Genomic DNA, 23,156 nt, shown 5'->3' with positions numbered 1-23,156 from the left:
ATTTACATGTCACACCAAAATTTATGAAGATTATTTGTCAAACTTATTTGTGTGTATGACTTTTTATATTTTTTTAATATTTATCTTAATATAAATTTAGGTTGCACGAAAATGAAAATAAGAATATAAGATATGAAGTGAAAGTGAAGAAAATATATTTTTAAAAACATAGGAAATTAAAATTATAGGAAAACAAATAAATAAAAAAATGAAAGAATATTTTTTGTAAATATTATTTTTAATATAAAAAATTATATAAAAAATAATTATTCAAACTAATATAAGCATAAATTATATTATTCATTCAAGTAATAAATATAAAAATAAGTTATTCCTATTTCTAGTATTTTAGTTGAGATAATAGAAACGAAATTGATTTAGTTTTTAATATGATTTTTGAATAAAAATATGTTTTGAAAATATGTTTTTAATATTATAAAACAATCTCAAAATATTTTTAAAATTATTGAAATGATTTAAAAACTTATTTTGTTGTGTTTCTTGATATTTTAAAATAAGAAATATTTTAAAAAATTCAAAACGTTTCGATATTTCAGTGATTATTCAATAGAAAAAGCGTGGCCACAATAGTAATAATAAATAATAATAAGAAAAGAATTGTTAAGCTTAGTTTGGGACCAGAAATTGTAGAAAGCCAAAGAGAAACTTGTGGACCTCTTATTAGTTGCACTTCCAGCACCACTACCACCACCACCAGCACCACCGGGGATACGACGGCGCTTTGGTCCACTCTCCCCCTTCTCCAACTTCTTCATCATCCTTATCCCAACCGACCTTCACAGTACTCTCTCTCTCTCTCTCATGATTTATGGCGTCGATCTCAGCGCCGACCTTCGCTTCGCCGTCGACTCGCTCCGATCCAAACCCTCACAAATTCGCCTTCCAGAGCCCGTTCCGATTGAGGCGATCGTCGCCTCGGACTCTGCACCCTATGCCTGGGGTTTCCGATCACTTCGCCCTCTGCCGTTGCCAGAGCACCGGCTCCGACGCTCCCTCGCCGTCCGGTGGCTCCCGGCGGTGGGACTCGGCGATTCAGGACGCGCTGAGGAATGCTATCAAGAGGTTCGATGATTACGTGAGCTCGTACCGCAACGCTCCCAAAGATGGGGCGAAGAGCGTTGATGTTGTGGGCGGAGGAAGTGTGGACTCGGAGGAGGACGGTGACTGGGATTGGGAACGATGGTGCAGGCATTTCGCGGAGGTTGATGAACAGGAACGCATCGTGTCGATTCTTAAGGTACTTTAACGCGTACGCGATACTGGACTTGTTTCGTTGCGTTGAAATGTTCACTTGGAATGCGGATTAGGTGGCATCAACTGGAGAAATCAAAGAAATAACTTAAGCTTATAGAATAAATGAACCGGAATTGTTTGAACTTACTTTTTCTTTTTATTTTTCTAATCTCAAACTAGGTGTCTAGTTGGATTTTGGATTGGAGACTGACAGATGCATCGCTAGGAATTCGATTCTGCATAGTTGAGCTTTTACTTTTTAATGTTGCAATCAGCATCAAATTGAGAGCGAAGAAAATGGTGAAGTCTTTTAGAATGTGAATTTCAGCTACGCAAAATGGTGTGTGGAAACTGGTAGAGAGAAAGATGTCATCGCATTTGCATGGGTTTAGGCGATTTAAAACATCATCTTACTTGACCCATCAAAAGAAAAGAGAGATGCACACAAGTACATACACTTTGTGAGCCGGAGGGCCAGGAAGGATTTTATATAACCAATTAATTAGCTGGGCTTAAGGCAGTTATCTTGCCCCCACCAGTGCTCGTTCAATGGGCTCTTGGAGATTTGCGTTATCTGTTATCTTGAAAAGTTTGGCATTGCACTGAAAGGTGGAATTGGAGGGAAAAAGATTTTATTTGTTTGGGAGGCCAAATAATAATGGAATGGAAAGAGATTGGATGGGACCTTTTCCATCCAATCTCCTTCAAATGAGCATTTTTTGTCTCCTCCAAATTGGGGGAGATTGGATGGAAATAGACTCTCATCTATCCATTATTTCCATCCAATTCCATTATTTTTCATCCTATCCTCTATCAAACAAAGAGAAATAATCTTCCATTTCATTCCATCCATTTATAATTCATTCCATTCCATTACCGAATCTCTACTTTCATCCCTTTTAGACCATGGATCAATGCATAATCTTCCAATGATGGGGAACTCTCATACTTCACCTCTTAGGGGAGAAAGTAAACTACTGTCTTATGCTTCTTGTTTGGTCTATCTTCATGGTTCTCTTGTTGTCAAAGATCATAAACAAGGTCAAATATGGGAACCTAGTTTGTTTAAAAGTTTTCATCTAACAGAGTCACCATGATAGGGCGAAGCCTTTAAGTTAGAAGCCTTTATGCAACAGGTAAAAATGGCTCATTATAAGCTATACAACAACAATATATCACGTCTTAATTCTACCATATGGGGTCGACTACATGAATCCTAGCTGTCCAATCATTTGTATCTACGACCTTATCTTTTATAAGGTTCTTATAACTCATTTCTTATTTAAGAGTTTCTTGCACCAAGTTTTTCTTGGTCTTCTTGTCCTCTACTTCTCTTGTTAAAGATTTGTTTCATTCCATCCACTCTCATCATAGGAGCTTGTATTGGTCTTCTTGTCGTATGATTATACAATCTTAAGCATGTTTCACATCTTATTTTCAATAGGAGCTACTTTGATATACTAATAACCTCATTACTAATTTCAAAAAGATGGAGAAATTCACGAGGATGTCACGCATAGAATTAAGGCAGGTTGGCTAAAATGGAAAAATGCATTGGAGGTGTTATGTGATGGTAAAATCCCATTAAAACTAAAAGGAAAATTTTATAAGACAACTATAAGAACGGTTTTGTTGTATGGCTCAAAATATTAGGCAATTAAATACCAACATAAGCAAAAGACAAGCGTAGCAGAGATGATGATGCTAAGATGGATGTGCAGTCATACAAGAAAAGATAAAATTAGAAATGAGGTTATTCGTAATAAGGTAAGAGTAGTACCAATCGAGGAGAAGATGAGAGAGACTAGAATAAGATGGTTTGGTCATGTGAGAAGAAGACCCAAAGACGTTCATGTCAGGAGAGTAGATGAAATGGAGCAATTAGTTAAAAAAAGAGATAGAGACAGACCCAAGAAGATTTTGGGAGAGACATTAAAGTTTGATATGAAGTGTATGGGTCTAAATGAAGATATGACAAAAGATAAAAATATATAGAAGTCTAGTATTCATGTAGCTGACCTCACATAGTAGGATAAATGCTAGATATGTTGTTGTTGTTTTTGTATGGTCGTGCATCTATTATGATATCCTCATCTTTTTTACATTCAAACTTTACACATATTGGTTCTTTACTTTCCAACATTTTGTATCATACAAGAAGGCTGGTCTTATAGTTGTCTTGTAAAATTTTCCCTTTAACAGAATCTTACTATCACGTAAAATACCAGATGTGCTTTTCCATTTTAACCATTCTGCCTTAACTCCATGAGTAACATTCTTCATTAATCTCCAAATCTTTTTGATGATTGATTCAAGATATCTGAATTGGTCTACCCTTGGGATAATTTGTTTTCCAAATTTTATCGTAACATTATCCACATTTGTATTTTTACAGGACTTACATTTCATATATTCACTTTTCAATTTGTTTAATGTAAATCGCTAGACTCTTAAGTGTTTTTCTATATCTCAAGTTCAGTATTCATGTTTTTTTTTTTGGGGGGGGGGGGGGGGTCTCATCCACCAAGGGAAAAAAAAAGATATTTGTTGAAAAGGTTTTTATGGCTATCCACAAAAACATATCCATGATCATTTGTTTAAGTAATTTGATTTTCCTTTAAAAATCATAGTTCTTCATAGCAATACATATATACATATATATCATAGTTCTAAACATCACATTGGTGAAGTTTTCTGTGTGATCCTTAATGCATAAAGTATCTTTTCTTCTTGCATGTGTACTGCATACATGGAGTAGACATGATAATCCATGCGGAACTTATTAATTCAAGCCCTTTTCACTACCGTACCTTAACTGGATGCTTTCTGTAACTTTTGAAGTTCAGTGAATAACATAATGTTGTAAGATGGATATCTGCGGATGTTTAATTTTAATATTTATGTACATCAATATATGCTTAAAGAACAAGAAGTTGTCACGCTCCAAGGGTTTACCTAGGGTTTGGAATGGAATTATGGAAGAAATCAGGAATGACTAATGAGAGAGTAGAAAGGGGGGAGAATTCAGAGGAAACAGAGGGGGAGAGAATTTGAGAGGGAAACAGAATTCAATTCATTTACAATACAACAGCAGCCTAAAGTACAACAAAGGAAAAATACATGTAATAGAACAATTACTCCTATAACCTTGGGTCGTGACAGAGGTTACCATTGCCATTTGGTTGTTTGACCTGGTTGCTTACATCTTCACTTCATTTTTACATGTCAACTTTTATTTAGAGTCTTAACTTATAATTCCTGAATTCACCTGTAGCATACGCCTCTTGTTGGTTTTATTTAGGCCAGGAAGCTAAGTCATTCCTTGCTGCCTCAGCATTATGAATTTCATTGTTTTTGCAATTTTTCATACGTTTATTGTAAAAGGATATTTTAGCTTCAATGTTCCTATTTTATGCATTACTTTTCCTGATTTTGGGTTTGTTAGTTCCATTCTTGGCTTATCTTTTCCAATTATTACTGCACTACTTATATGTTGGCACTTTGCATCTCCACAGTCACAATTAGCTCATTCTGTTAATAAAGAGGATTATAAAGATGCTGCTAGGCTTAAAGTGGCTATTGCAGCTGCAGCCACAAATGACACCGTTGGCCAAGTGATGTCTCACCTAAATGTAAGCAAATCTTTTTATTTTGTTGTTCTTAGAAATAAATAACTGGTCTGCCTAACCTTTGATTATTTTCTTGCATGTATCGATTTCAACTGCAGAAAGCCATAAAGGAGGAACGCTATCAAGATGCAGCTTTCATACGAGATTATGCTGGGACTGGATTGGTGAGCATTCCAAAATATTTCCAGCTGCTTATGTTCCCAATTGTAATCTTGCAGTTGTCAAATTTCCTGGGTGGATCATTTACTCCTAAATGCATTTTCTTTCCCTGTTCTGTTTCCTATCTTATATTTTAGTTTTTCTAGTGAGATGAAAACGCAAATACTGTGGTATAATTGCTTAATATTCTGCTTATTCATGGATCACGTTCTGCCCATCCTCTCCATTTCACCTTCCATACTTGAACGATTAACTGATTCCTTCTGGTCCTTATTTCACCTTTTAGTCTCATATGCTTAGGACTTGCAATTACAAATTCTCTCTTATAATGCTATTTGTCTGTTATAGTTACCATATTTTTAATAAGCAAGGGAAGCTATATTATTGGCACTGAAAAGTGGTTATAACTCTGCACACATGGTAACACAGTTGGAATATACGCCCAAAACTAGCCCTATATATCTACATCCAAGAAATCACCAAAAAGAATGAATAAAATAGGAAAAATTGCTTTATTACATACTATTGTTAATAATCTTCACTTCTTGGTGTAGTTAAAGACTTCTGCAAATTTTATGATAATTTGTGTTGTTTTGATCTCTACTTTGTTGTGAACAGTGTTCTGACTTGCATGCGTCCCTTTTAGATTAGTTACAAGCATCAAATGTTTAGATGCAGTTCTGTTATATGCCTTTTTGGTTTCATGTTGGTCATATTCCTTATTGCATGTCAGGTGGGTTGGTGGTCTGGAACTTCAGAAGATATTCATGATCCTTATGGTCTTATTATACATATAAGTGCAGAACATGGAAGATATGTGGCAAGAAGTTATAGTCCTAGGTAAATTTGATTTAGAGCTTTCTTTTTATATTTGCATTTTGTTTGGGAAGAAATATATTGCAAAATAGGCTTGTGAAAGAAAAGGAAAAATGTTAACTCACGGAGCACGGGGACAAGAGGCTTTGCTTTTGCTAGTTCCTTTTCAGGAATCATTTGCACCTCGTGAAGGCATTATTTGCTTGGTTACTTTAAATCTACCAAGAAATTTTCTATATTTGTGTATTGAGCACATAAGAAACATTGTACGCATCAGAATATCATCTGTCTTACAACCAAAATAAGCATTTTGGTTTCTCTGATTCCACCACCTAATATTTAGCTTTATTTGTTTTAGCAGATAACGGAACACTCAGTTTAAGATGGAACAGATACAAAATCAGCCAGGAATAATTATTGCTTAAGATATTTTCCAATCTTCACAGTTGTAGCATATAACTGAAGGCTTGGTACATGATGAGTCAAGTGCATCATGTATTTCAAGCATGATGAGAATGCCTCTTTTATTAAGTGTATGGTGAGTCAAGCATAGAAAAGAACCAGAAGAAGTATTATTTATTAGTAAAAGATAAATTTGAAGTGCACCATATGTTGCAACCCCAAGAGCAACCTTCCTTTTATATGCTATGCATAGATCTCTGGGCACCTCATCGTGTTTACAGTTTTTGAACCTATTGTGATTCTCAATTGGAAGTGTGTTAAACTACGCCATGGTACTGCTGTTTGCCTGTTAACTTCTTTTCCAGTTTAACTTCACTTGGTGGAATAGTTATATCCACGGTATGTATTTCTCTTGCCCCCCCTTCCCAACCACCAAAGTTAGCTTTACTGCTCTAAGTAGTTCCAGACGTATTTAACCTTGTTCCAGATATTTTAAGAATATATTATGCATGCATCCGCAAATCTGTTATTGCATCTATGATAAAATAAAGAGATGCTATATATGCAGAAATGCCAGAGTCTTGTATGTGTTTGGGTGTGGGGCTTAGGTATTTCTTTTTCTTAATGCTCTGCTGCACTGCATATTTGCTTAATATTTTAGGAAATGTTGTTCTTGCTTGTACATCTGTTGCTTCTTGGTTTCACCAAAGCAAGATGCATTTGCATGCTCTTAGAGGTTCTTTCTTGATTGATGATCCATCCTTTTTCAGGCAGCTTGCTACTTCTACAGCTGGTGTTCCCCTTTTTGAAATATTTCTTACTGTTGGTAAGAAAGGTGAATATAAACAGCAGGTACCTTTCTTTGATGGACTACAGTTTTGCGGTTTTCTGCATGAATTAGAGCTGAGCTAACTGCAGAATTTCTAGATGTGTTTTTACCATGAGGCCAACCTAGAGTCTCTTATGAAACCAACAGTATCTTTGAAAATATTACAGTCTGCTTTGCGCTTGCAGATTATGTTTTTGTGAATTTTATATATTACTGGTTACCTCACCTTTTGGGATTTAAGGCCTGTTATATAATACTAGTTAGGCATGTTGTTTGGTAATCCTTTTAATATTGTTAGAGATGCAATACATTGGAAACAAGAAAGAAGTCTAGATTGGAGCAGAAAAATAATGGCTGCAAAGCGTTACATAAGAGTGCCACTAGAAATATTATAAAAAGGGAACTACATGTATCTATCAATGACAATTATTTAACAAATTCCTGAATTAGTTTAATTCATACATGGCTAGTTACATATGACTGGCACAGGCATGAGAATATTTAATGATTAGTTATAAAAGAGTAGTTTGTGTACTTGTTAAAAATGAAGATTTTACATGGTTATTGTCATGGTTAGTGAATGTGAAGTACATGGTTATATATTTATTGCTTATCTGGATCCTTTTCGGGATAATAGTTGTGGCCCTAGTGAATTAGCATCACATGCTGCAGAAGCCAGAGTGCACATAAGGGAACATTTGTATCTAGTACAAGTCCATTGGTGCAAAACGAGGATGTTTTCATGGTTGCTTTCCAACATTTTGCTATCTCTTTTCTCCTGAACTCTGCATCTCCAATAGCACCCAAGCTTTTGTTACTGCATAATATTGTAAGATGAGTATATCTTTATATCTTAAGAGGGATACAACATATTATGTCAATTTTGAGAACTTTAAGGATTAATAAAAATATACAAAAAATCAGCTAGATCCAGATCATCATATATAAAAAATATATTGATTGATAAATGTCAACTACCATACTTGGCAATTCCATGATTGTTAAGTGGTTGACTTCTTGTGATAAGAGAATAAATTTCATTTTCCCCTTTTTTAGGGTGTCATCTCTTGTATGGACATTAATGTTGATTTAGTGGTTGCTTTGCATCTCAAAGTTGTCATTGTCTACTGATTGGCAAAATACCTGGACAAGAACAGGCAAAGGGTAATCGTCCTAGGGAATTAGGCAAGAAGCAGAGGGTTTGACCTGCAAAATTTCTGTTTCTGTTCTGTTCAATGCTGATTAACTTTTTATCGTCTTAGGTTGTCCTTCTACCTGAGTAATGACCTTAATCATCTTTGTTTTCACTGGTGCCTAGATGGGTTATCTATCACTTTTAACATGTTGGAATTTCCATTCTTTTATCCTTTAACACGTGGACATTGTACAGGTGTCTGTTTTTGTGTGTGCATGCACCTAGGAATGCATTCGTCCACATTGTGCACATATGCATGCGCATACGCACACACAGACGCGAACTTGCAAATCTATATGAATCTGCAGAGATTTTAAAATAAGCACATTTCTGCATATTGTATTCTTATTTTCATCATTGTATTATTGGCTGTTCTTTGCATGAGCTACTTACGTAATTCACACCTTTCAGGCAGTCTACTTGAGACGGAAGGTAGGTCCTCGAGATTTCCCACTTGTTTCATCAAAGTCATCAAGGCCTATTGGGAGCTTGAACCCCTTGGATTCAAATGAAGAGAAAACTAATCTGTTGTCTAGTAAAGAAGACAGGGGGGATGGTGAAGATAGGGATGATGATTCTGATATTGCAGAGGGGTTGTCTAGTTTTGATAATATTTTGCGTGATATGATACCTGGTGTTAGGGTCAAGGTTTTGAAAGTGACAACTCCTGAAAAGGTTGACCGAGATCTAATATCTAAGGTGATTGAACAAATAATGGATGAGGAAGATGAAGAAGAGAATGATAGTGAGTTAGAAACTGTAGATGCAGAACATGAAGATAAAGTTGAAAGTGACAAAGAGCAGGAAGAGATAGAAATGGATGCTGGTGGTGGAATTCTTGATGGTGAAGAAGCCAGTGAAATTGCAGTTAAGGTTGTTGTTGGTGGTCTTATGGAGAGAGTTTCCAACAGTGGACCTAACAATTTTATTCGAGTACCAGCTAGGCTTGAGAAAAAGAGGCACTCATCGTTTTCTTTTTCCATAGAGAAGGATGACAACCAACAGGTTCCTTCTAGCAAAGGACTGATTCCACGGAGTAAAAAAGCTAAGCTTCAGGGCCAACGCAGCATTGACCATATTATGTTTGATCTTGCAAAGTTCATTGGCAAGGGAAAGATACCCATGAAGGTTAGTTTCTACCTCCTGCATCACACAGCTTTTCTTTCCTATTTTTGCAGAATGGCTGTCTATAATGCTTTACTCAACTTACTGTTATTAAAAAAAAAAAAGAGGAGGAAGTTAAATTGCTTTTATAATTTAATACTTCTTATGTAGGTGCTTAAAGATGTTGGGGAATTGATAAAACTCACACTCAGCCAGGCTCAAAGTCGTCAGTTACTCTCTGGGTCAACTACTTTTAACCGCATTGAGATCCCAGCATGTCCCGATCCTTTAAATGGTAATTCATTTAAAAATTGCTTATCTCATGCTGCCATCTGATGCTATTTTGTTATTGTTTATTGTAGTGCTGATGGTTGCTTATGCCTGTTCTGTCTTCTACTTGACTGCCTTTATTTTTCCTTAGGTGCTTTAGCCACCCTCTGTGAAACATTTTAAGAGTGTTCTGTTCTTACCAGGACTCTATATTGGTACACATGGGCTTTATTCTTCAGAAGTCATTCATCTGAGACGTAAATTTGGTCAGTGGCAAGAAGATGATGGTGCCAAGGAGCCTTCAAATCTTGAGTTTTATGAGTATGTTGAAGCTGTAAAATTAACTGGGGATCCTTATGTGCCAGCTGGTCAGGTAATTTGAACATTGCCAGATAATTTAAATGCCAGTTTTATGACACAACCATTGTGTCATAATGTTGCTGAACTCTAGCTATCTGTTTATGGGGTCTAGTTCTGTCCATTTATTGATTCAGGATTTGTTCTAGTAATTTATTATCTGTAACTAGAATATCAATGTGTTCAGTTGATTTATACATTTTACTTACACATATGAAATCATGTTTATGCTAATTGGCAAGTCTATTGGAGATCTTGTTTACAAGCAACCTTCTATTGCTCTTATTTTACTGAAAATTAAGAACTTTGTTATGATTGGGTTATTGTTATCCTTTTCTACTTCTTACTTTCCTTCTCAAGCTAGTGTCTTCCCTCAATTAAGTTGGAGAGTTATAAATTATGGACTCTGGATTATTGAATATGCAACTGGATCTTTGAATTCTGATTCCACTAGCCTGAAGTTTCTAGTGGCAGTAAAAGTAGCAGCAAAGCATAAATGATGTAAGCAGTTTAAAAATACTGGTTAAAAGCTTTTTTAATTTAGGCTTTCCTTGATTCCCTGTGTGATTTTTGCATCATTTAAGGGTTTTTCCACATCCTTCTATCATTTACATTCACTGCCCTCTTATGAACCTAATTTTGCTAGATAATATCTTACTTTTAATTTTAAATGTGCTTAGATTGAGTGAAGTTGGACAGGTAAGGAAGTGAAAGGATTACAGCTTCCTTAAAACTTTCTTAAGTTGCTTTTATGTTGATAACCAAATGATATTTTGACAAAAACATAAAAGAATCATTCCCATGTTTGAGTATAAGGGGCATTTTGTAGACAAATTTTGCAGCCAACTTTAACAGTTGCTACTTCTCTATTGTAATAAATGTTTCTGTTTGTATTTCTGGATGAGCTTTTGTTTATGATTTCTTTTTTGGGAGGTGGTGAGGTTATGTGTGTTGTTAGGACTACATTTAGAGTGTGTGCTTTTGTTGAAGGATGCAATATTGAAGACATAGTTGTTAAATCGAGATTCGAATCGAGAATCAAAATCTTTATTTTATGAATCGTGAATCGAGAATCGAATCGAATCGTAAGATTCGGTACACATTCTCAATTTAAACTATAAATAATATATATCCATAGAAAATAAATAATATGCCCACCATGATCAATTCTTTTAAATATAAATAGATAAATAAACTTCTAAATATATTTGCTAAGTTTAAAATTATACCAAAAGGTAAAAGTATATTCATGTTGCCTTTAAATTCAAATTGTACCAAACCAAATCACTTTCAAAATAACAAGCTAGAAAAAAAAAATAATAAATAAAAATAAAAAACCTACAACTATAAGGTTACTAATAAGCTCCATTGTCCATAATCTTCACTAGTTATCAATCATCTTCATCTTTAAGTTCAAGAGCATCATCATTTTCATCATCTTCTTTGTTTTCAAAGATAGTCAAATCGAACAAATATTTGATTAAGGCGCACATGCAGATGAAGTCACACGAATTGGATGAATCAGACGAATCGTGCTATTCATGCGATTCACGGTCGATTCATCCGATTCATAGTTGATTCTAAGGGATTTTTTATTCACCCTATAAATTCGACTCGATTTCTATATGAATCGAGTCGAATCGTACGATTCGAATCGTGAATCGTACGATTCTAAGGGATTTTAGATTCACCCTATAGATTCGACTCGATTTCTATATGAATCGAGTCGAATCGTACGATTCGAATCGTGAATCGTAAGATTCTAACAACAGTGATTGAAGAAACTAGATCTAGGGTTAGTGTGTTTCTGATGAAGCTAGATTTGCCCTCCCCCCCCCCCCCCCCAAAAAAAAAAAAAAAAAAAACTCTGAAGTCAACTTGTCACAGAGAGAGAGAGAGAGTTTATTTATTTATTTATTATTATTATTATTTTTGGTTGGGGGGGGGGAGAGGGGCGGAGTCACCTTATTGTTTATTGTTTGCTTCTTTCATTAAGTTCTTAGAGATGATGTAGATTATTGAACATGAGAGCTCTTATTTTGATTACTCTGGATAAATAAAGTAAAAGCCTTCTGTTTGATCATATCTACTTAATTAGGTTATGGCTGTCTACTCCTCTACAAAACAAGGAAACTTATTTATACATAAAAACCCTGCTTGTATTCTCATTTGTGTCTGACCCCCAATGCATCTCATTGCTATTACATGTGTCTACTGCATTTTAGGCTTTTAGCTGCTAAAGAGTTAATAGTTAATTCAGAAAGATTGTTATGTTTTGGCCAAACCGTGCAGTTTTTTCTTTTTATCCTTCCTTTTTTGTTTTGACTTTTTAGTAAAAGTATTTGACAAGTTATGTTCTTTGTGCAAAAGTTTACCATTAGTGTGTATAATATAGTTCAAATGTGAATTCTTAAGCATACACGATCACCCTGGGAAAAAAGAAGAAAGATTTCATTTTCAATTCATTATTACACAACCACTTCAATAAGACATAAGGTTGAAGTGGTGCATTTATTGAAGACAAGATGAGGGAAACGTGAGTAAGATGGTTGGGACATGTTAGAAGAAGTCTGGTAGGTGCACTTATGAGGCAAGTGGATGAAGTGGAGGGTGTTTGTAGCAAAAGTGGTACAGAGGAAAACCAAATAAATCTTGGTGGGAAACCCTTAAAGACATGATATATGATAGCCTTATAAGGGATATAACATAACATGGATAGAGATGGGTAGAGGTCTAGAATTCATTTATCTGATCCCACCTAGTAGGATTAAGGGTTGTGATGGTATTGTTGCAAAGACTTACTATTAAAAGCTGTCTCAGTTTGTGAAATAGGCTTATGCATTCATGGTTTAGGGAAAGAAACTTAGAAACTACCTGATTTGGGTTTTTAAAAAAAAAACCTTATAACTCGTGCTTCACATACAATGGCCCTTTTCACACTATATCAGATTATGTGGGAAGAGGTTAATTCAGGAAAGTTCGTTCTCTCTCTCTCTCTCTGTTGGTTTTTGTGAATTATATATGTGAACTGTATAGCAACCACCCTGTGAAACCTTTATTCATAGACATCATTTTGTACTGCACCAATAGTGCAAATTGCAATCACATCCCACTGCTTTCTTCATTAGTTTTATGAAATGGTCTGCAGTCTTATTGTTGAATTAGCATCAATCAAACTTCCTTCCCAGTATATGTTTTAAATTCATTGTCTATATTCTTTTTCACTTCCTATAATATTATAACATTGTCAAAGAAAGGGCTTCTTTGGTTCAGGACTGCTGATAACTCTTGGCATGACTTGCTTCTACTAACTTGTTGAACTTTGTTAAAATAACATGTAGAATTATATCCTGCTTTCTAGTTTGTTTCTCTAAGCCATCGCGGTGTGGCAATGTTTGTCTTTTTATACAGGTAGCTTTCCGTGCAAAAGTTGGAAAAAGATATCAGCTTCCTCATAAAGGAATAATTCCAGAAGAATTTGGAGTGGTATATCTTGTTTGTGAATATTGAATTAGCAACCTTCCTTTTTCTGTGTTTCTTTTCCTCCCTTATGTAGCATAGATCCTCTTAGAAACTGGACCTCATACTGCATTGCATTAGCTGAGGTTCTTCTTCTGATTTATTTGTGATTCAGATTGCTCGATACAAGGGTCAAGGGAGGCTTGCTGAGCCTGGATTTCAAAGTCCTCGCTGGGTTGATGGTGAGCTTGTTATTCTGGATGGAAAGGTACATTATCTTGACTATTTTGGTTTGCCTTAGTTGTTATGAGTCCTCTTCAAATTGTGCTTTGTTTTAATTTTCTCAGGTTGATATTGATTGCTTGATACCTTGAATTTGTAATTTGTGCAGTATATAAAGGGAGGGCCAGTTGTTGGCTTTGTGTACTGGGCTCCTGAGTATCATTTCTTGGTATTCTTCAGTCGGCTGAGGCTGCAAGAGTAGATTCTCTTTGTACAAAAGTTAGAGTTTGTTTATTCTTTTGTTCAGATTTTGTAGGTAAGTTCTTGACCAATATAGTAGGTCTTGCTTCAAATTTTTCTGCATTAAAAAATGTTTATCACTTTGGAATTGAAATATGTGCTTGCACATGGATTAACCTTATTATTATTTGAAAGGAGAGACTAGAGGAGAAACCAATCCTGTCATTTTTGGTCCCGGTTGCATGTCTTTGTATGAATGTTTTAATATTGAGTGGTTAAACCTTACTGTAGTGTGAAATAACAGTTTGTAGAAGAGAATCCAAATCTCTCATTTTTGGTACTTACATGTAGGTTGACATACCCCTGTTCCAATATGTTACGTACATACATGTACACAGCGAGAGAAGGGAGGTATAATGAATCAAATTGAACAATTCATGGACACCTCACAATCTTGGAAGTTAATTAAGTAAACTGTATATATTAATATACACCTTGAAGGACATGCATTATGTTTTTTCTTTGTTGAGTGTGATGTTTGTAATGAGCTAAGGGTAGTGTGGGCTGCACTCATGCTCAAAAGTCAAAACCTTGTTCATCATCATCTTGGGCTCTAATGCAAATTTGAAGTAAGCTATATTTTTCCAGTCTTGGATTGAATAGCAGGTGCTGATGTTTGTATGCATGCGATAGTCTTCTTAGGTGGCGTGCTTGATCAGCTGTGTGTTGGTGTTTGTAAATTTTTCTTAGCCTCTCATTTCAAGGAGCCCTTCATACGTGACTCAAGTTCTAGATTTGTGAGATGGTACATACATTTCTATACTATCTCCTTCGAAGGATGAAGACTCAATCAAGCAAGTTAGCACACTTGGTGCCCTCACTACTTGCCATTATCATAGCAATACCTTTGACACCTCTGGTGGGTGGCCAATATAACTCTTTGCCCAAGCTCTCTTGGACATTTGAGACACATTCTTGGCTTGTTTGCTGGATCTCTTTGATGAAGAGCTCCACATTACCCGCTTGCTATAAGACACTTTGTGGCTCTCTTTTAACTCGATTAGGAAACTCTCCACTTGAGTGTTCATCAAAGACCTTTGCCATGAGGGTGCTCACACCTTCTCGGTTGAGCGAGAGAACTTTCTCTTAAAGCGTTCTACTCAGCATATTGTTGCTTGCCTTGCAGTGCCCTTTCCTTATATATAGAAGTGAGATCTACATATGCACTGCCTGTGCTATGGAGAAGCTCAAGCTCCAAAAGACAAATCTTAGTTTGTAAGTTTCAGACCAGCTCAGGTTTCTCTAAGTAGGTCTCTCTTCATGTGAGATTTTCAAGGACTGATGGATGATGGTTTTCATCAAGTCATACTCATCATCCCTTACTTGGTCTTGACCAATTACTAGAAAAAGAGCCTGATCAGAAAGTGGGTTGTCCTGCCCCTACAATGTCAAAATAGACTATGCTGTTATCACCACCACCCCCTTGATCAATGCTGTCTTCCCAATGGTAGAATGATGGTGTCTTCCCAATGGTAGAATGGTAGCCTGTGATGAATTACCCACATCTAGGAATGGAAATGGATGGGTATATATCTGGGACAGCAATCCAACTCGACTTGTCAAAAAATCCTGCAATTAACCCCTTAACCCACCCCCAACCTGGGGATTTATTACCCATTTAGCTGGTTAACTTTTCCACTCAGCCTTCTATCTATAAAAAAAGAAAGGAAAAAAAAAGAAGCTTTTCCACTCAGTCCATGACTTCCCCATTTAAATCATATTCTCTCTCTCTCTCTCTCTCTCGCATGCTCTTGTTCTGTCCTCCTACTCTTGCTCATTCACTAAAGTGCCAGTCAGCATTGCCAGGAGGTGGTCTTGGCTCACCTGACATGGTGGATTGGTGATAGCTTCCTTCTTCCCCCCTCTTTCTCTCTTCTATTTCTTTTCTTCAATCTTGCTAGGTGGGGATCTTGGCTCTCATAGACATGATGTTCTTTTCTTTGATCTCCCTGTATGCCACAGCCTTCAAGTGACCCCACTTTCCTTTTCTTTTGCACTTCTTCCTTTTTCTGGTTTTCTTTTGTGTTTCCCTGATTACTCTCTCTCTCACAAACTCAGCTTGCCGTCTGATCTTAAATCCCCAGTTTGCCTACCTGAAGTAAAACCCCTAGCTTCCCTTTCCTCAATCTTCTCTCTGCCTCAACCACGTCTGAAACTTAATGTAAACCAGAAAACTAAACCTTTTGTCCACAACTACTGATCTATAATTGGGATATAAACAGGTAAGACAGGTTTTGTTAACCCAACCTGGAAAATAATGGGCTTGTATCCAAACCCATTTTTTACCTGATTTAAGACCTTTAAACAGGCAATTGTAGGTTGGGTTGACTCTGCCCTTCTCTTACCTTGTTTGCCATCTCTATGCAGATCCGTTCTTGTACACTGACATTATGTCCCATCCTTGACTATAAACAGGGATCTTAACCATCTTCAGAGGACATTCTTCCACTTTCATGGCCCCGCTATGTCATTTAGTAGTAACTGCCGCCACCCCCATCTATCTCCCAGTACCCCCCATCTATCTATTGTGCACTATGATTCCTTGTGTGCATCAGGCTGGCAGCTCAATAGCAATGTGCACATTGTATTCTACTACAGAAAAGTGAATCCAAACCCTTCTGACGATTTGATTTGTGCACTCAACAGAGAACCTTCTGCAGCTGATTGCATAGAAGCCTTGTACTGATAACTGATTGTATAGAATGGCATGATGCAGTATGCATACTCATGTCTGTTGGGATTCCTTGGTAAATACATGGCAAACCTGTGGTTTGGTGCATTGAATGACTGTGAGGCCCACAATCATCAGATATCACTTTTCCTTTTCTCTTTTTGGTGGTTGAAGGAGTCTATGCAAACTTTTGTTTTTAATGCAAAAATACTGAAGCTCTGGTAGTGACCCAGATAATCAACATCCAGCAAGTTGAATTATTATACCTGATCGAGTTGGGTGATTCTCATATGAGATATGGTTCATGCTACCTTGAAATTGTAGATGCTCCGGCCAGAATATGACATTTTCTTAGAGAGATTTGTTAGAAGGGTTGTTGAGGTTAATCTTCGTAAGAATATGTTTACCAAAATCAAAATCATTTCCAGAAAATCCAAGCTTGTCTAGCAACATCGTCTTTTAGGTTGTCCCTCTAAATTCAGTGCACTTTTTGATATTCATTCGTATCATTTACTGTTTGCTGCCTACTTTTTCTTAGCAGGGGACATACATTTAGTCATCTTTTGTTTCCATTTGCAGATTGATGATATTTGTTGCCAAGAGGTACTTAATGTGGAGCTGGTGCAAGCTATATTGTGGAGCCCCTTGCGGATTGCTTGCAGAGCACCATTGTATCTGTTAGCTATTAAGCATCATCAAGCATTTAAGCCATAGTGGCAGTACCAACGGAAGTTGGGAGATGCTGTTTATCTTTGGGTAACCAGTAACCACTGAAACTTCGTGATGTGGTGAATCCTTGGCCTTTATGCTTTTTATATATATATTTTGGGCAGTCTTCCAGTAGAACATGTGAATCATTAGCAGCATTGATAAATGCAAACAAGTAAAGGCTTGTCTAAACTGTAGGAGATGAGCAGGTATCTTTGTTATTGCATTCTTGTTTTCACATCTGGATTACTTGCCAGAACTGTTGCGATTCAGGATTAGGTTGGAGATTGTAAAATACCAAGAGTTGGGATTTTGAGAAGATCAGATCCCAAGAGCTTAGTCTAACCCATACTATGATCAACTAAGATCTATTTTGACTTCTCTATTTATTTTATTCTCGTCTTTCCTTCAGTTCTTTTCTTCAAAATCCCTAGGATTCAATGGATAGCCAATTAGGGTGCAGTAGTTGTGCCAAGAAATATTTCAGCAGGTTCCCTTCTCTGTTTTTGCATGAATCCTTTTCTTTCCCTTTCTCTCTCAGAGCTTATGTAGTTCTCTCTGGGTATTTGGTTGATGCCTAGAAGTAAAATCAGTCTAGTTTTTTCTTTTATAGCTTAAGTAAACATTTATAGTTGTGGCATTTTATTATATTCATAATTCATGAACTTTTCTGAGAAATGATGCTTCTTTAATTAATTACGAGTCTTGGGCCTCAAAAAGAAGCCCCTGTTAGTGAGATATGGATTTATTACTGTGGGAGGCTGTTGATGATCAATACTGGGATGACCAGTAATAGCTTTTGTTAGAGAATTTAAGTAGCAACTAGTGTTTGGTGAGGTTTCTTTGCTCGTGGTTAGGATTCGAATACAAAGATGACATTGTTAGGGTACTAGTATAGGGTAGTAGAGATGTCCCTTGTATTTTCACGGTTTTTTGGTGTGACTATTTGAATTTTTTGTTGTTTCGATTATACCTTTGAACTTGTATTTTCGAGTCAATTTAACTCTTGTACTTCCAATATTTTTTTTATGTGACAACTTGAACTTTTCGTTGCTTCGATTACACTCATGAACTTATATTTTTAAATTAATTTAATTTTTGTACTTTGACATAAACAGAGTTTGACGTGTACTTTATTATTTTATTATTATTTTTTTTTCATATATGAAAGTATATGAGTTAAATTGACTCAAAAATACAAGTATAGGGGTATAATTGAAATAATGAAAAGTTTGGTTTGTCACACAAAAAAAGTCAAAATGCAGGTGTTAAATTGACTTAAAAATTAGGTTTAATGGTGTAATCGAAATAATGAAAAATTTTGATGGCTACATAAAAAAAAAAGGTGAAAGTATAGGGGAAAAATATAGATTTAGCTTATTGAAGGTCAAGGGAAGGAGCAAAACTGCCTGGCCTGTCAAGCCCTACTCACTCACTGATTGCTCTATGCTCTTCTTACCATGGTGGAAGGGTTTAGATTCAGTGAAATGAATGAGCTGGAGCTGTTCAAGGAGAGAAGAGATGGAAAAGGATATATTGATTCAGTCTCTCGTGTACTTTCAGCATGTAGAAGTAGATGCACTCATTGGAGAAGTTATATGGGGGTTAAGGTGTGGGTTAATCTCGACACGTACAAGCACTGAGTTTGTGCAAAACAAGATAGCTGAGTTATATTAGTACATACATTCACTCATTACCAAGGACTGGATTGTAGGAGGGTGTAGGGTACTTCGGCTTGGGGTGGCACCGACTAGAGGAAGGAATAGTGTCATGACATTCTAATTGCTCTTGCATTTTTAGGGCTTAGCTTGTGAAATAGTGATATTCTAGCATTTCTTTAACAGCGCATGGACTTGTTTATTTTATCTGCTAACAATGCCAATCTTCTAGTGCCACCGAATTCAGTTTTGTACTGTGCTGCTATTCTACTCAGTTTTTGGCTTAGTCGATGCATTTATGCCTTGCAACAGTCGAGAAAAAAGAGATGAATGTGTTTGCTTGTGTGATGCATCTGATTCTGTAGCTCTGAACACAGATGTTTCTGCAAATAGATCCCATTAGTTTATGAGAGACTTGTTACAGGTACATATTACTCATATCATACCCTCTTGATCTTATTGTTCTGCGGCTATTCTACACTGCTCACAAGACTTGCCCATTAAAGCTTCAAGCACCTGCCAGGCATGGCTTCTGAAATGCCACTTCTCTAGCTATCTTGGCTCCTCTCCCTTTAGCCATGTAGAGCCCTACGTGATGCATCAGCTCCTGCCAACACAACATCACGCCAACCACCTATAAGATATTTGTGCTTTCAAACTCTGCCAAATCTATATTTTTACTCTCTTTTACTTTTATATTTTTTTAATAATTATTTAACTTTTTATTCTTTTGATTATACTTTATATACTTACATTTTAGAATCAATTTTTTTTTTTTTTGTGGCAACTCAAATATTTAGATTACACTCATAAACCTGTATTTTAAAATTAATTTAATTTATATATTTTTATGTGTAAAAAAAATAAAATAAAATAATAAAATATAAAACACACTTTATTTATGTCAAAACATATGAGTTAAATTAACTTAAAATTACAGGTCTATGGGTGTAATTGAAATATTTAGATAATTGATTTAAAAATACAGATTTAAAGATACAATCAAAATAATAAAAAATTCAATTTAGTATATAAAAAAAAATTAAAATATAAAAATTAAATTGATTTTAAAATATAGATCAGGTGTAATTGAAATAATAAAAAATTTAAAATTATATGAAAAAAATATAAAAATACAAGAATAAAAATATAGATTTGATCTTCCAAATCCTCATAAATTCAAATTTTGGTCCGGGTGTAGAAGGCAGTTTAATTTCTCAACAATCAACATCCAAACCTCTTCACAGATTGTTATATAGTCACTTGGTGGGCATGATTTATAAGGCATTTTTTCTCAATAACTGGCATCCAAACGTCTTTATAGATTTTTATACGATTGCTTGGTGTACGTGATTTGTAGGCTATTATTATATGTTACGGGCACCCAAAGGGTAGTGACTTGTTGTGACGAGACAAAATGTTGGATTATATATATGGTTACCTGAGGATGAGCTATGGCATCTTTGATATTGCTTGCAACGGATACCGGAAAGTCGAAGGTGGCGCAGCCGCGGGAGTAGACGACTACTTCCTCCAGAGGGGCCAGAAAACCGCGGTTTCTAGCCGATATTGTTGAGCAAATGAAATCCAGCACGCAGATGTCCGTGCAAATGCCCACCACCACTAGCTACACAAAAGCACTGCTTGTCACTAATGGCAATACCACCATACATATAGTAACTTAAAACACGAAATTAATACCATAGCCATAGGCCTCCAAGCTTGAGCAGGAATTAAAGGTCTCTGTCGTGTCTTGTCCAAATGGCACTTAAATTGTCGCTAATGATCATGCATCAGTGGGGCTTATGCATGGAATAGCTGATGAGGCTACCCCTATGTCATGCACCTAGGTTTAGACTAGGGTTTGTAAGGGAATTTATGAGGATTTTTTTGGGGGGGTGGGGGAGTAGAAATGGAGGGACTAACAGAAGAGAGAGAGAGAGGATTGAGGGAAAACAAAGGAAATCAAGAAGAAAAAATGTATTAGAGAGAGGTCTGAATTTAAAATATCATTCCAAACCACATTCTCTAGTTAATCTAACTTATTTATAAGCCGATTAAAAGCTACAAACACTATAGCTTCACAGGCACAAAAATATGGGTTTGGCTGAACAAAAGCTCACTCACTGTTGTTATCTGGTTGGCCTTCACCCAATCTACGAACACGTTGGAACCATCCTCCTCCATGGAACCCAGATATCCATCGTAGCAGTCTTTGCGCCTGATCGTTACATTGTCCTCTTCCTCCAACCACCTTAGAGCTGCATATATGCATGTATTCATGGAAGAACACCATTATATGCACGTCTCGCAAATCCTAGCGATTAGCGAACAAGAAAAGGGAAATCAGAGAAAACCGAGTACCAGGAACCAGATTCGACTCATCCGAGCCGACGATGCAGTGAGGAGGATAAGGATGTTCCAGTTTTCCAGGACTGTGCGAGTCGAGAAACGCCAGAACGGGCCATTTCTTGTCGCAGAAACCCTTGGCCAGCCTCGCTGATTCGCCGATCATCTCTGCGATCTGGCTGTTCGGCTCTCTAGGCGCCTGCAAGGAACCAACCAACCAATAAACTTTCGTCACCACAAAACCCTAGCTAAGTCGCCGGCAAAAAATTGCGATCGATCGAAGAACCAGAAACGTATAAGAGAGGAGGTTGAGTTAAGGAACCAGGTTCCCGGCTCCCACGGTGCAGAAGCCATTAATGATGTCCACTAGAACCAGGCCGGCTCCAACATCTTCGGAGAGAAGTACCGATTCCTCCTCAAATGGAAGTTCGTTCTTCAGAATGTCGACTGTCTGCAACACCATCTTTCCAGAAAAAAAAAAAAAAAACCCTAATTAATCGATCACAGAGATCTTTGCGCGTCAAGACGGTGCTCAATTATGGCTGGATCGATTATTATCCATAGGTGGAAGAGTCTTCCATGAATGCCTTCGTTCTTATCCGATCCAAGTGCCGGCACGTGGTTGTCCAAAGTGTCTGGTAATGTGTTCTTGTCGCCGTTTGGCAAAGTCAAGAGTTTTGACAAAGTGTGCATAATCCGTCCAAAGAGGTTTTATATTTTGGAATGGAAGGAGGTGAAAATTTTAAATATGTTATTAATTTGTAAATTATTTAACTAAAATACTACTAAATTTGATATTTTTAATATTTTAACATAGTATTTTTGAATCAATAGATCAGTTTTTCACGTCAGGGGTGTCGACTTAAGTTTTGATCGGTTCGGTGATAATTGTTTAAATCGAATAGATTGAATTTGTGTTAAAAATTGAACTAAACTAATTAAATAGATGTTGAAATCAAAAAATTGAAAAAATTAAATCGGCTAAAAGAGCAAAAAAAAAAAACTAAAATTTAATAAAAAATGATATCATTTTTAACATTTCAATCAGTTCAATTATTTCGATTTTTTCAATACAAAAACTGAAAGAATTGAAATTGCCAAACTTGAAACTAAATCGAACCAACTTATAACTTAAACCAAACTAAACCAAAAAATTTGGCTAATTTAATTTGATTATTTTAGTTTAACTAAAATGTTACTCACCCCTAATTGCGTGTAGTTTGGTAAGGAAAATTTACTATTCTCGGTAGCAAATTTTGTTTATGCCATTTAATGTGTTTTGAATAGTATTTATTCAATAAACAACTTATTGCTCTTAACAACGATTTCTTTAAAGGAGGATGAGACAAACTATATCTGATTTTGCACATAACAAGATGAGACAAACTCGTTCTTTACTATATACTACGTTCAGTAAATTGAGACAAACTCATTGTTGCTTGCCCAACTCCGCGCTTGTATGGCTCTTTCTTTCAATGTAGAAAAATATGTGATAATTTTGTGGTATTATGTTACAATGTAATATTTAATTAAATAATTTTAAAAATAATAATATATTTAAAAATTTCTCAAGTTTGGAAATATTATTTAGACACTCAATTATGATATTTATGATAATATTTGTGCATTAATATATTAAACATTTATATTAATATCATAAAAATATAACACATTAATATACAAGTGTTATTAAAAATATCATAATTATATTGAAAATGCTTTTTAGTATCCTTAAAAGTAGAGGTCCTAAGTTTGAGTGTTGGACTTTATATGC

The 23,156-nt window shown here is 35.9% G+C and overlaps 2 protein-coding genes across 3 annotated transcripts; one reads left to right on the top strand and one right to left on the bottom strand.

The window, feature by feature from the left end:
• The first annotated feature begins 656 nt into the window (after positions 1 to 656).
• Positions 657 to 17,769, top strand: LOC127801541 (protein EXECUTER 1, chloroplastic). The gene is made up of 12 exons (XM_052336765.1): positions 657 to 1,258; positions 4,770 to 4,886; positions 4,982 to 5,047; positions 5,776 to 5,882; positions 7,031 to 7,112; positions 8,696 to 9,412; positions 9,560 to 9,683; positions 9,862 to 10,031; positions 13,427 to 13,501; positions 13,650 to 13,742; positions 13,866 to 14,012; positions 17,247 to 17,769. Exons 1-11 carry the CDS (start codon positions 830 to 832, stop codon positions 13,956 to 13,958), a joined length of 2,073 nt encoding a protein of 690 aa, XP_052192725.1. The 5' UTR covers positions 657 to 829; the 3' UTR covers positions 13,959 to 14,012; positions 17,247 to 17,769.
• Positions 17,770 to 19,355: 1,586 nt separating this feature from the next.
• On the bottom strand, positions 19,356 to 22,019 carry LOC127801542 (nicotinamidase 1-like). 2 transcript variants are annotated; one of them, XM_052336767.1, is made up of 5 exons: positions 21,705 to 22,019; positions 21,398 to 21,581; positions 21,161 to 21,294; positions 20,475 to 20,660; positions 19,356 to 19,667 (listed from the first exon to the last, which is right to left on the bottom strand). In XM_052336767.1, the coding sequence occupies exons 1-5, from the start codon at positions 21,843 to 21,845 to the stop codon at positions 19,542 to 19,544; spliced, it is 771 nt and encodes a 256-aa protein (XP_052192727.1). In that variant the 5' UTR covers positions 21,846 to 22,019; the 3' UTR covers positions 19,356 to 19,541. The 2 variants fall into 2 exon arrangements, with proteins under 2 accessions (XP_052192727.1, XP_052192728.1); XM_052336768.1 differs by having other exon boundaries at positions 19,356 to 19,640; positions 21,705 to 22,008.
• Between the last annotated feature and the right edge of the window lie 1,137 nt (positions 22,020 to 23,156).

The sequence above is a fragment of the Diospyros lotus genome, chromosome 5, assembly GCF_014633365.1.
Source record: "Diospyros lotus cultivar Yz01 chromosome 5, ASM1463336v1, whole genome shotgun sequence".
Taxonomy (NCBI): domain Eukaryota; kingdom Viridiplantae; phylum Streptophyta; class Magnoliopsida; order Ericales; family Ebenaceae; genus Diospyros; species Diospyros lotus.
The sequence above is the reverse complement of the archived record's forward strand: the minus strand, read 5'-3'. Positions and strand labels throughout refer to the sequence as shown.

Coding starts and splice junctions, on each gene's coding strand:
- LOC127801541 (XM_052336765.1), top strand. CDS start 830: ATGGCGTCGATCTCAGCGCCGACCTTCGCTTCGCCGTCGACTCGCTCC. Junction 7,113..8,695: donor AAGGTGAATATAAACAGCAG/GTACCTTTCTTT, acceptor CACACCTTTCAG/GCAGTCTACTTGAGACGGAA. Junction 10,032..13,426: donor CTTATGTGCCAGCTGGTCAG/GTAATTTGAACA, acceptor CTTTTTATACAG/GTAGCTTTCCGTGCAAAAGT.
- LOC127801542 (XM_052336767.1), bottom strand. CDS start 21,845: ATGGTGTTGCAGACAGTCGACATTCTGAAGAACGAACTTCCATTTGAG. Junction 21,295..21,397: donor TGAGTCGAATCTGGTTCCTG/GTACTCGGTTTT, acceptor GCATATATGCAG/CTCTAAGGTGGTTGGAGGAA. Junction 19,668..20,474: donor ATGCCATAGCTCATCCTCAG/GTAACCATATAT, acceptor AATATCTTATAG/GTGGTTGGCGTGATGTTGTG.